The sequence below is a fragment of the Cornus florida genome, unplaced genomic scaffold (assembly GCF_030987335.1).
Source record: "Cornus florida cultivar Cherokee Brave unplaced genomic scaffold, ASM3098733v1 CherokeeBrave_3.0.0_Hap2_Chr04, whole genome shotgun sequence".
In the NCBI taxonomy this organism is placed as follows: Eukaryota; Viridiplantae; Streptophyta; class Magnoliopsida; order Cornales; family Cornaceae; genus Cornus; species Cornus florida.
The window spans coordinates 31,116,697-31,129,451 of NW_026775574.1; the positions used below are offsets into that span (position 1 = coordinate 31,116,697).

At 36.1% G+C, this 12,755-nt stretch overlaps 1 protein-coding gene and 1 long non-coding RNA gene across 2 annotated transcripts; one reads left to right on the top strand and one right to left on the bottom strand.

The window, feature by feature from the left end:
- Positions 1-322: 322 nt before the first annotated feature.
- LOC132303107 (protein ASPARTIC PROTEASE IN GUARD CELL 2-like) lies at positions 323-2,130 on the top strand. The gene has a single exon (XM_059800194.1). It carries the CDS (start codon positions 473-475, stop codon positions 1,937-1,939), a length of 1,467 nt encoding a protein of 488 aa, XP_059656177.1. The 5' UTR covers positions 323-472; the 3' UTR covers positions 1,940-2,130.
- A 1,647-nt stretch (positions 2,131-3,777) lies between these two features.
- Positions 3,778-8,223, bottom strand: LOC132303109 (uncharacterized). Its single transcript, XR_009481095.1, has 4 exons — positions 8,006-8,223; positions 7,257-7,290; positions 5,466-5,565; positions 3,778-4,034 (listed from the first exon to the last, which is right to left on the bottom strand). It is a non-coding gene; the product is annotated as an uncharacterized LOC132303109 (long non-coding RNA).
- Between the last annotated feature and the right edge of the window lie 4,532 nt (positions 8,224-12,755).

Sequence of the window (12,755 nt, forward strand, 5' to 3'; positions counted from 1 at the left end):
TAAAATAGCACGAACAATTTCTGGGCGTCTCTGTCATTCTCGTAAGAGAGAGTAATAGTATGCTCTGGCAAACTAACAAAATATAAAATAATACAAAGAACCCAAAATGGCTAGTCACTCTTCCTTTAGATGACAAAATATTGGGTACACGTGGTAAATAACTATTTATTGTTATTAAGAGAATAGAAATCGCGATAAATGCTCATTTACACTATACTACAGAATAGAGTATGCTCAAGGGTTTTTTTTTTTTTTTTTTCCTTAAAATTTCAATCAAACTAATATATATATATATATATATATAAACAAACAGAAACTCTATTTCCTCACTCAATTAGTCCCCACCTCTTTTCCCTTTTTCCCTCTTCACCGCCCAATACCCAATGCAAATAAATTCCCCTCACCCACCACCAATTCACACAGCATCACTGCAGCTATCAAAAAACCAAAATATACAAAGAAAAACTGATTCATGGAAGCAGTGGCCTTACAGCCATTACTTATGGTGGTGTTGGTGGTGCTCCTACAACATCTACAGCCTGCCACCACCACAAGCACCACCACCACCTCCTCCTCCCCAGGTCATCATGCAACTTCGTACCCCGACTTTCAACATGTGAACATCACAGAAATCACTACGGCGCCCACTAAACCAAATGATCAAAATATCAGTGTTGCTGATGATGACGAAGATGATCATCACAAGAACTGGAAGCTGAAGCTAATCCATAGAGATAACATCTCTTCAACTGATCGCGATCACCGCTTCAAGGAGCGCATGAAGAGGGACGTTAAAAGGGTTGATAGCATCCTTCGACGACTGACAAACACTGCAGGCGGCGGTGGAGGTTTTGATGAGGAGGAATTTGGGTCAGATGTGGTTTCAGGTACAGAGCAAGGAAGTGGAGAATATTTTGTTAGGATTGGTGTTGGCAGTCCTCCAAGGAGCCAATACATGGTCATTGATTCAGGAAGTGATATTGTATGGGTGCAATGTGAACCTTGTAATCCGTGTTACCAACAGTCCGACCCGGTATTCAACCCGGCTAACTCCGCATCATTTTCCGGAGTGTCTTGTAGCTCAACCGTCTGTGACCGGTTAACCGAGAACGCGGGTTGTAATGCAGGTCGGTGCCGGTATGAAGTTTCCTATGGCGACGGGTCCTACACCAAGGGGACACTCGCCCTTGAAACACTTACATTCGGGCGCACCGTGATCGGGAACGTGGTGATTGGGTGTGGGCATAGGAATCGGGGCATGTTCACCGGGGCTGCCGGTCTGCTGGGGCTTGGAGGGGGCTCCATGTCATTTGTGGGTCAGCTTGGTGGTCAGACTGGTGGTGCATTTAGTTACTGTCTAGTGAGTCGAGGGACGGGGTCATCTGGGTCGTTGGTATTCGGTCGTGGAGCATTGCCCATGGGTGCTGCATGGGTACCATTGCTTCGCAACCCACGGGCCCCGAGTTTCTACTATATCGGACTTTCAGGTCTTGGAGTCGGAGGCATACGGGTTCCCATACCCGAAGATGTTTTCCGGCTAACCGAATTGGGGGATGGAGGAGTTGTTATGGACACAGGGACTGCCGTGTCTAGACTCCCAACGGCAGCTTATGAAGCATTTCGCGATGCCTTTATCACGGAAACCGCCAGCCTCCCTCGAACATCGTCTGGAATATCAATATTCGACACGTGCTATGATTTGAACGGGTTTGTGTCGGTTCGGGTGCCAACGGTTTCCTTCTACTTCTCTGGCGGGCCGATCCTGACCCTTCCAGCAAGAAATTTTTTGATCCCAGTGGATGAGGTGGGAACTTTCTGTTTGGCATTTGCTCCATCTCCTACAGGACTTTCAATAATTGGGAACATCCAGCAAGAGGGCATTCAGATTTCTTTTGACGGATCAAACGGGTTTTTAGGGTTTGGCCCCAATGTTTGCTAAGTTGAATGCAAAGTGAATTTTGCTAGACATAGTCATATTATATTTGTACAAGTAGTATATGAGAGAATTAGTAATGTATTAGTATCATGTGGCTATTGCTCTAAGCTGATAGGCTTAGACTAAACTTGTCTCCTCTCCTTTTAAGGGTTGTCAAAATCATATTATATTAATCAACTTTCCATGATATATAATTTTTCTTGGTTACCCACACAACACACAGAGAGAGGAGGGCAGCTAGGTTTGGAAAAAGCAAGATAAATAATGAAGAGCCAAATATATTGATATGGAAAACCAGTAGTCAAAAAAATAACACCAAAAGGTCATTTTACTTGGGTATTCGAGCAACCTTTTAATGTGACATGAGAGGATCCAAGAGAACCCTTTTACTTTAAGGAGTAGAAATAATTCAAGTCTCTGCTGGTGAGTAGAAATGACCCTAGCACAACATATTTACTCATTGCCCAACACTCCCTTTTTCTTGTCTTCCATATAAAGAGATTCCATCTCTCTCTCTCTCTCTCTCTCTCTCTCACACACACACACACACACATACACACACACGAGACTGCAGTATTGAATCATGAGGCAAAGGGAGCCACCACCACCATGATGGTCACGTGAAGCCATCAGTAAGGGGGGTTTTGGCCTACCTCTGGTGTAGCCTAAGTTGGAATGCATTCAAGCAATGACTTTTATTTCAAAGCCATTTACTTTTTGCCCCTTTTTTCTCAAGTTGGACAAACAAAACAACATGGTAATTTAACCCCTTTCCCATTTTCTGAGGTGGTGTTGAAATGAAGATAGGAGCTTTTTTTAATACTGTTCCATCCAAATTAACTCCTAGGGTTTAGGAAGAAAAACCTTTGTGGCCCACAAAAGACAGCAATTTGTGGGTGAAATTGGTGAAAGGAAGGGAATAAAAAAAAAAAGTAGTGTAATGTAGTCGGTCTTCGCCTAGAGATTTAAGATCACTGAGGGATATACTCCCAACTTTCTTTTGGATTTAAAGAAAAAAACTTGCCATGCCCTTTTCCCCAACCATTCCTTTTTTTCAAAACACAACTTAGACAAATCATTATCGCTTGTTATCTCTGTCAATACAGATAAAACACATGTTGTGAAAGCAACAGATCAAGTCATGAATACCCAAGTGAATGTCATTTTTTGGTTGATCTAGAGTAAGTAAATCTGAACAATATATCTTTTATTCCAACTGGATACATACAGTGATCGGGACTCTGCTCAGAAGACTAGGATTAGGACTCCTAATCCTAAATATCAGGAGTAATCCTATCAGTTGGATAAGAATAAGGGGTAAAGGGAAGAGTTGTGTGGAGTTGTGTTTATCTTTCGCTGGGCTATCTCCATGTTATTAGCAGATGTTATCTTCATCATTCCCACGAGTGTCATCAGATTAGGAGAAGGGGTAGAAGTATTTTGATGAAACACCTTGCGTGTAAATGGTGATTCCTACCTCAAGTGGAATATCCTTAATATCAGTTTTCCATCCCATTTTTACATTCATCCCTATTTTCACAATTTCCATCAAGAAAAATAATTTTTTACCACGCTAAAAAACACTTTCTACCACAATTTTAAATCGTGGTAGAAATAGCCGTGTTAGCAAGTAGAAGCCTTTCTACCACAGTGCAGAACCGTGGTAGAAAGTCTTCTTTCACAATTTCTACCACAATTCTACACCGTGGTAGAAAGTGTTATGTAATTAAAATAAATAAATAAATAATTGTGTAGCCCGTAAGGCCTTTGTTTGCCCAGAGATTTAAGACACTGAGGGATGTACTCCCAATTCTATGAGGAATAGCTTTGCAAGGACTCCAGAAGCAAACCCTAAATAAATAAAAAATAACATCATAACTAAAATAACTTACAATTGGCAAATTTTATACAAAAATTAAACATATACAAATTTTAAAGAAGTACATGCATGATCGACACCTTATATCTTTAATTAACCAAAATAAAACAAAAATTCTTCATATCTTCTAGCTCTCTTTTAGTCTCTCTCTTCCATATATGGAACTTATTCATGAGCGCAACAAAAAAAGTAACGCAATTCCACAATCCTAGCTTTGACCTACAAAGATGTAATAGTTGAAGTAAGAGAATGTAAAGCAAGTTGTAAAGCTGCCAAAATTAAACTAAGCAAAACAAGCATTATATAATAACTTTTATTCAATCCTCAGACAGAATTATATATAAAGTGAAACAAATTCAGGTTAAATTTTTTTGGGTTGTGGTCACTTGTGACATACTACACTCCAATACTTGCTATCTGCTCTCAGTATCCAAAATGCTAAAGTTATCTGGTAACACCAAAGAAATCCTAAAAGTTTAACTTAACCTTCAAAATTATTTTGCACAAAATGGTTGCTTTAAACTCAAAACCACTTGTCAGACCAAGAAATGCTTTCAACACCATCAGATATACCAAACAAAGCTTTCAGATTTCAAGTTTATGATATGCATGCAACAGCAGATATATAGGACTATGTTACCACTGTGAGCTACAATGATATTGTAACCATGTAAACATGCCCACATTTATCATGGAGGCTGCTTTCTTAGAAATAATAGAGACTGAAAGTTCCACAACAGCAAACTTGAAACATTTTTTTCTTCAATATAACAGCAAACTGACCACGCCTTAACATCAACAAACGATAAAAAGACTTCACATCACAAGTTCCCCTTTCCAACTTTCATAATCAGTTCAGAAAATGCATCCTGAGATGTCTACTTTGCATGGCTCATTCGATTCTCCAGTTTCATAATTATCTTTATTCTCCAATATAATGTAATGTCTCTTACCAATCCTTGTTGAGTAGGTAAGCGAATTTCATGCGGTTGTCAATACATGAGTTGAAGTTTAGGTTGTAAAACAAGGGTATGGCCACATGAGGGTTCAAAGACCTGATGGACATGGCCTATCTGTCATCTGAATCCAAGATCAGTTAAGATAAAACAATGTGTAGTCTAATTTGAGGCAGCATAGAGCAGCTAGATTCCAACTCTTATGGTCTGTTTGATTGCTGAGAAACTATACAAGAAGTAAAAGCCTCTATCTTGCTAAAGTTGAGATTTAGGAACATTAATTATAGATTTTAGGTTAGATTATGTGTTTGTTGGCAATACAATAGAGCATTATTATTTATTCTTCCTGGTATTTTCATCCTGGTTCAGCCCCTGCCTAAATGGACACCAATCGTTGTCTAAAACCATAATCATCTCTACATCACAACTTGCTCATAAGAATTTGGAGAAGATTATTAACTTGTTTTGTTTGTAGGGTTTTTATCGAGTCAAGTCGATACATTTAAGAACTTAAGAGTGTCATCAATCTTCATAATATAATCGAGGCTGGACGGATTAGGAAATTGAAGGGAAGAACGGAAACAGCGGAAGCACAAGTCTAAATAAAATTAGAAATATGTCTATACACAAATATGTACAAAGCCCTATTCCATATTTTACCCAGCAAGAAAAAATTTCAGAAACAGGATGGCACCTGTTCCATGCACTAATGAATACAGTTTTCCTTGTATCTACTATCTACTATATAAGCAATAGCAGGATGGTCAATAACAGGCAATAGTTTCCTCCATCATCTGAAACAAATTACAATGAGGAATAACTTCAGAAACAGAAAAAAAAACATGTGAAACCATAATAATAGTAATAATAATAATAAGTGGATTAATTGACAAGTCTTTTTTTATCTTACTTCCAAACACAAACCACATGGAAACCAATCCTAGACAACAAAATATATATGATATTACATACTAGCTCTTGTGGGCAATTTGTCAAGCAGAAAACATGCAAAAGGTAAATGTGTATGCATCATAAGTTGATACACACTACATAGAGAAATTATGTACACCTTTAACCAAATTTGTACACACGTAACACACCTACTTTATAATCATATTACATGTGAGAAATTTTAAATAAATACAACAGCAATATGTACCAGATGCAGAGAAAAACAAAAATGGATTAGAGAGAGTTTTCACATATATCAGATATAAAAAAATTTGATCACAAGTTTAACTTCCAAAAAAATTTTGATCACAAAATTTGATTGGTCACTCTCATCTTTCTGCTTTGATCTGTCACCCTCATCTCTCTGCTCTAGTTCTTCATAGAAATCGCTTGGGAAAAGTAAAGAGATATAGAACAAGATGGTATTGACAGCAATAGTAAAACTGTTGTAGATTATTAGGATACTTATATGTTTATCTTTGTAAATATATCATCTATACGTTGGGCTTGTCCCGAGCAATTTTCTTTTGGACAAAACCTTCTAATGAAATGACCATACCATTGACCCACACCATTGAATACCACCAAATTAAGTATCGGGCCCAATCAAATCTACTTTAGATTGCGAAGCTTTTGGTTAGGAAATTTTTTTTCTAATATTGCTTAAATATTTTTTTTTTTTGATAAATAATATTGCTTAAATATCAATAACAGATCGACCTATTTTACTTTAATGGCAAAAAAGTATCCCTAAACTATAACTTTTTAAAAAATAATAATAATAAATCTAATATTGTAGAAATATCAATGTCATCCCTAGGAAGACCTCTTGGTCTGCCCCAGGCTCCTCATGCTGGAAGAATATAAATTGGACCAACTTTAAAAGGATATTTATTTTCAGGTGACATGGACTAGGTTTCGGTGGCAAAATGATGGTGAAATAGTAAAAGATACCGAGAGTTTAAGAAAGATGAGTACCTTGACTCATCATTCAAGATGTGTGCCCTGCTCATAATAATAAATTACATTACAATTTAATTTAAATACAATACAATGATTCACGCGAAGATATTCCTCTTGAATTTTTTTGATATCTCTGATATACAAAAATTATAAGATAAATTTTAAATAGAACACAACATGATAAATGTCCTATACTACCGGTTGAAACCATCCACAAAATGGAAAATCCATCTGATAAGAAGAAGATAATTTTAATTCGAATTTTTTCCTTCATGTGATTTTTAAGAATTAATTTGGAATGTATTTAAATTTCAAATTTTTTCTTATTGATGAGAAAAGTCCTAACTGTTTTAACAATAAAATTTCAAGAACATATATTTTATGGAAGAGAGAGAGGGAGAGGGATGTATTATATACAACCATGTTTGCATTTTGACCTAATATTTAAGCTTTTGTAGCTCTAATCAAGTCTTTGATTCTGCAATGGGATTCACCAAACAACTAAAACAAGCTAACAAACACTATATAAATAGTAAACAAAGTTAAATTAGGTTTTAGATGCTCGACATACCGCGAAATAAATGATTACTAATGCGAAAGTCCACCTGCAGAATTATTGTATCACAATAATCAGACATTTCAGAATCAAAGTTAAGAATAATGAACATAAATGTAAGTGGCAGAATTTCAACACAAAAATAAGCTCATATTGGAATCAAACAAACAGAAAACTAGAATTTGACCGGTGAAATCATATAGAATATGGGAAAATGACGATGATTAGACAAAAGCAGGAAGAAAAAATTGATGATGATTAGACAAAAGCAGCAAACTAGCGATCTACAGATTCGATACCTAAAACTCACTCCCAGTACACAATTAAACAATCGGAACAAATTTATCAAATTCCAGTCGCTACACAAGCAAACAAATATCTTCCTGACCACATCAAAATTTGAAATCGCATCAAAAGCATGTCAAGCGAATATACATATGAACTTAAAACACACATACAAATCTACTAGGTCAATCCAAAGCCTATAATTCAATACATAACAGAAGATCCAAAATCTTCTAACGGTACTAGTGCATCTGAAAAGAAAAATACATATCCACTGCACAGATGAATCTAATCGTACAAAAAGAACAGATGCACAAATCAGCTCAAAACAAGAGATCTGTACATATATATAATATATTTCAACATATGAATACACAGAGTCATAGGAACAAAAAAGCTTTTCAGATTCAAATAAAGAATAATACGAAAATCTATAGAACCCTAGGAGATGCTGAGAAAGAGGAGCAGAGAGAACCGACCTTTCGCAGATGAAGAAGAATCGAAGACTCAGAAAGCTCTCTCGCTGGCCGACCTCAGGAGGGGGGAGAGTGTGTTTTGTAGAGCGAGAGAGTGAATGATCGAAAGGCGAGAGTAGCCTCTCGAGGTTTAGGCCATCCCCTCCGAATTCTTTCTCCCTAAAAATATCACATCATCTTTTTCAAAACATGTTAGCAATTCCAAGAAACACGTGAACAATTTTTGCACTCCAGAAACATGCATTTCGTCATATTCTCTAAATTTTGGCTCTCCAAATAAAATTAATTTTATTTTTAAACTTTTTCTAAACGGTTATATTATAATGGTTATATTTTTAAGGACTATATTTTTAAATAGATGAATTTCTAATTTTATTTTTTTTTTAAATATTTTTTAAAAAAAATTATAGCCGTTAAGACACTATTTGTGTCGTCCAAACAGTGTCTTAACCACCAAATGCATTATTTTTGGTACACATTTAAAATTTAAAGCAAAAAAATAAAAATAAAAACAAATTTTAAGGGAAAAAAACAAAAAAAACAAGTTTTTTAAATTTATTTTTAGCCCAAATAAAATTTATTTTTGACGAACAGTGCATAAACAATATATTTTTTATTTAATATATTTTATTTTATTATTTATTTTAAAAAAAGAACTCAAAATAACCTATTTTTAGGTTTAAAAAAAAAAAAAAAAAAAAATCTGCCAAACAAGGCACTGTTCGGGACATTATGGAAGGAGCAGGAAATAAGACAAAAAACGGTGCAGCAAAAATGGCGCCGTTTCGACGCAAAAAAAAAAATAAATAAAAATAAAAATAAAAAAAAATAAAATTCAGCAATCACGGACCGGCTCGCTGAATACCGCGAGCCGGGCCGCGACCAAAAAATGGGCCCACACGTTTTAGTTAGGGCGCTGTGCACCCATTTGGCCCATAGCTCGCGGAAATTGGGCTTCCGCAAGCCCGCTACAGATGGCCTTACAAATGGGATCCGAATATACTCCAGTGCACCTCTCATTGGAGCAAATCCAAGGGCTGAGGTGAAACCAACTCGGCCCATTTGCCACATCATTGTCTAGTCAGTACCCAGTTAGCATTTACACAAAAAAGTTAGTGATGTATTATTTTTATTTACCATATACATGAATACTCCATACACTTATACTAATACACTTGACCGGTTTACCGCACTACCGTCAAGCTTAAGAGAGTGTGTGCATTAAGGCGAGGGTCAAGAGTTTTACATTTATAAAAGCCACTACTACCTTTCACTATAAATATAGCTAGGGCGAGTAGGGATCGTCCCAAGGGATTGTGAGGGTCGGACAAGGTTGTGGAATCGCTATTAGGGCTAGTAGGTCGAGTGATCAAACAATTGGTTGGTTAATTGATTAAACTAGAGATCAACTAAATTAAATTAAGTGATAACAAAATAATGCAACTAAGAGTAAGTAAGAGAGAGAAGAGTCTTGGAGTTTAGAGATTGATGCGACCCTAGCGTGTGCACAAAATAATGCACGACACTTTAGGTTTTGGAATTGGTATCAAGCGGGCATCATAATTTACATTTATAAACCGCTAGACACTTTTACTATGTAGTATGAAATGAGAAGGGATCGTCCCAAGGGATTGAACACGTGTTGGGATTAAACTTGGTTTTAAAGTTAATTAGATTGTGAAAGAGAGAAATAGAGAGAGAGAGTTTGTGAGAAAAAGATTTTGGTGAATAATTAAACTAGAGTTCAATTAAAAGCATGGAAATGGAAATGATATTGCAAGTAAATTAGATTAAATTAAACTAAGAATTAAAGAGATAGGAAGAGAGTCTTAGGGTTAGGATTCACCACTAAGCCCATGCAATTAACCATATGCTTTCAATTATGGGGAATTCATTAGTGTAATTATAGATGTGGTCACATTATCATCACAAATCACAATTGTAAGCATAGATTATCAACATCAAGAATGAATTGTCTACCTAATGACAATTAAACTAAAGTGTAGAACCCATTCAAGACTACGTCATAACCCACCATACACATTTACAAATGTATCCGATAAGAGCATACATCAATCAAGAGGATAATACTAATTGTAATTAGAAGTATGGATTAACATAATCAAGCACAAATTGCCTACTTTACTACAATTAACTAATGACAATAAGCTAATTTGTAGAACAACCCATCAAGATTAAGCTTTATTCCATCAAATTAATTGACAATTGTATCAACTAAGTATCATGCTATGGCCATCACTAAACACAACTAAAAGAAATATCTAGTGTAGAGCATAATTTTAAATCAATCGCACATAGACATGCAATTTTCATATAGAATCAATAGAAGAATTAATTTTCAATCAACTAATAAAGAATAAAATCCCTAATTAATCATACATAGACATACAATCAACTTGGAGATTTCAATGGAAGAATTTATCAATACAAGCCCTAATTTGTCAAATCAAGCATACATATATAAAGAAATCACAAGGCCAAATATTTAATTACAACTTAATAATTCCCCAAGAAAAGAAAAACAAAGGTTTAGCTTACATGAACTTAGGGCTCATCCAAGCCCTAAGTGAAGAACTAGCTCATGGAGAAGATGATCATGGTGTCAACAAACTCCATCTCCATCTTTTGGCTCCTCCTTCTTCTTCCTTCAATTGTAGACAAAGCCTCTGTAAAAAGTTCTTCAAACCCTAGCTTTTCCTTTTTCCCTAGAGAGAACGTAATATCACCATACAAAAAATAAAACTTAATAATTAAAATAATAAAACTCTCTCCTAAATAAAATAAAAAACTAACCCTAAACTAATGGCGCACTGGGCCTTAAGTAATAACCCTATTAAAGCCCAATAGTTCACAAAATAAGCCCAAACAATAAGAAAATCCTATAATGTTGCCAAGTCCTGGGGGATCGATCCCCCAAGAGTTGGAAATTTTCTTTAAGCCCTATTTAGCTCCATTTTGGCCCTGAGCTCATTGGTTTGCTTCTTCATCTTTGGGAACATCATCAAAAGCCTGAGATTGACCGCTTTTGACGAATAAACACACTATACGAGCAATGGGTTGCGACCTCCTTTTTGCCATTTTCTGAGCTTTTTCTGAATATCTTTGCTTAACTCTAACAAGGCTTTAGTGAACCAAAATTAGCTCATTTTAACTTTATTACCCTGAAATACACATAAACATAAATTAGAACTAAAACATGAAATTAAGATAGATGCAAAGACTGAAATACCTTAACTTAGGTGCTGAAATGTGCAACATTTAAGCACTTATCACGCCCCCAAACTTAGATATTGCTAGTCCCTATGAATGAACTACAGCATGAAAATGAAGTAAACATATATACAACTATGAACTAATAAAACAAATAAAGAGAACACCACTTTCGTGGGGATCACGGTTGCATTTAGCATATGCAAAAGCCTTTTAAACTCCTAGGTTACCCCTAGTGGACGAGTGAAGTCTCGTGAGGGTTTCCAGAAATAGTACCCACAAACATCAAAAGCTTTTTCTTACTTGAGAAGCAACGACACATATTAAACAAGTGTTGAAAGTAGACTACCTCAAGTATGCAAATTCTGCCATTTCTAAGCTGTAACGACTCGGTCATTTGCCTTCCTTTCCTTTTTCTTGAAATTTTACGAATGAATTTTTTTTCGTTTAATTTTCCTTTCTGAGTTCTGTTTCGTGTCGCTTAGTGTCATCTCGAGTGCTCGGAATTGGTTTCTGAGACTCTTTCATATGAATTGACAACTTCCTTTGAGGACCGTGTCATTTTCGCATTTTTCGTTTTTGGACACTATGCGCTATTTCGTCTTTTCCCTATTCTGTCATTTTCCCTATTTCGTCTTATCTCCGTTTGTCAGTTTTTGGCACAACCTCACTTCTCATGCTCGGAGTTTGTTTTTGACTTCACGTGCCTTCATCTTGAGTGGTTCCTCGAAATACGTATCTTTACTTTTGTAAGAAAGTACTCTGGTTGCTCCCGGAGTCCACAGGGGCATAGATGCACAATTCTTCAGAATCTTTTTCATTTCTTCGGGTATTTTTCGTAAATATCTTTTGAAGAAATTTTATTTTAGGGGCATCTAAGAAAATATCTTTTGGAAGATATTTTCATTCTGGGGCAATTTCGTAGTTAACCCTTTTTGTAGGGGCCATTGTGCAATTAACGAAAGTTATTGCAAAAATATCTTGTCTGGATCCTGGATTCTCGTACGGGATTCATTTTCACTTTTCGTTGACTCGTAAAGTCATAGAATTTCCTTCTGGTCATTTTTCTCCAGTTTCAGAGTTTTTGGACCTAGTTGTTGCCGAACTTGTTCGGATCATAACTTTCTGCTCGGGACTCAGATTTTGACGCCGTTTTTTTCGTTGTTCATATTTTCTTATTTTAAATCTTTTTTGTTCACGGAGTTTTGCCGTTTGAGCGCGTTTGCTCAAAATTCACTTTTTCGGACCGGGGGGCACTTTTTGAGATTTCTATAAATATGTTGCCCTAATTTTTAAAATCAGATTTTCAGACCTTTTTCCTCCTCTTGGCTGGCAACCATGGGAGCCCAAGGGGCTACCTTCACTCTTTCTTCTCCTCCACTTGATTTCCTTGGTAGAAATCCTTCGGCCTTAGCATTTGTTGTTCGCCTCGTCGTGCTCTACCATTACCCCTTATTAGAAACCATTTTTGGCCAAGTTTTGAGTTTGGGTTTGAGGCCAAGTTTTGAGTTTGGATTTTCAT

What these genes read in the sequence shown, in the direction of transcription:
- LOC132303107 (XM_059800194.1), top strand. Translation starts at nt 473, where the DNA reads ATGGAAGCAGTGGCCTTACAGCCATTACTTATGGTGGTGTTGGTGGTG.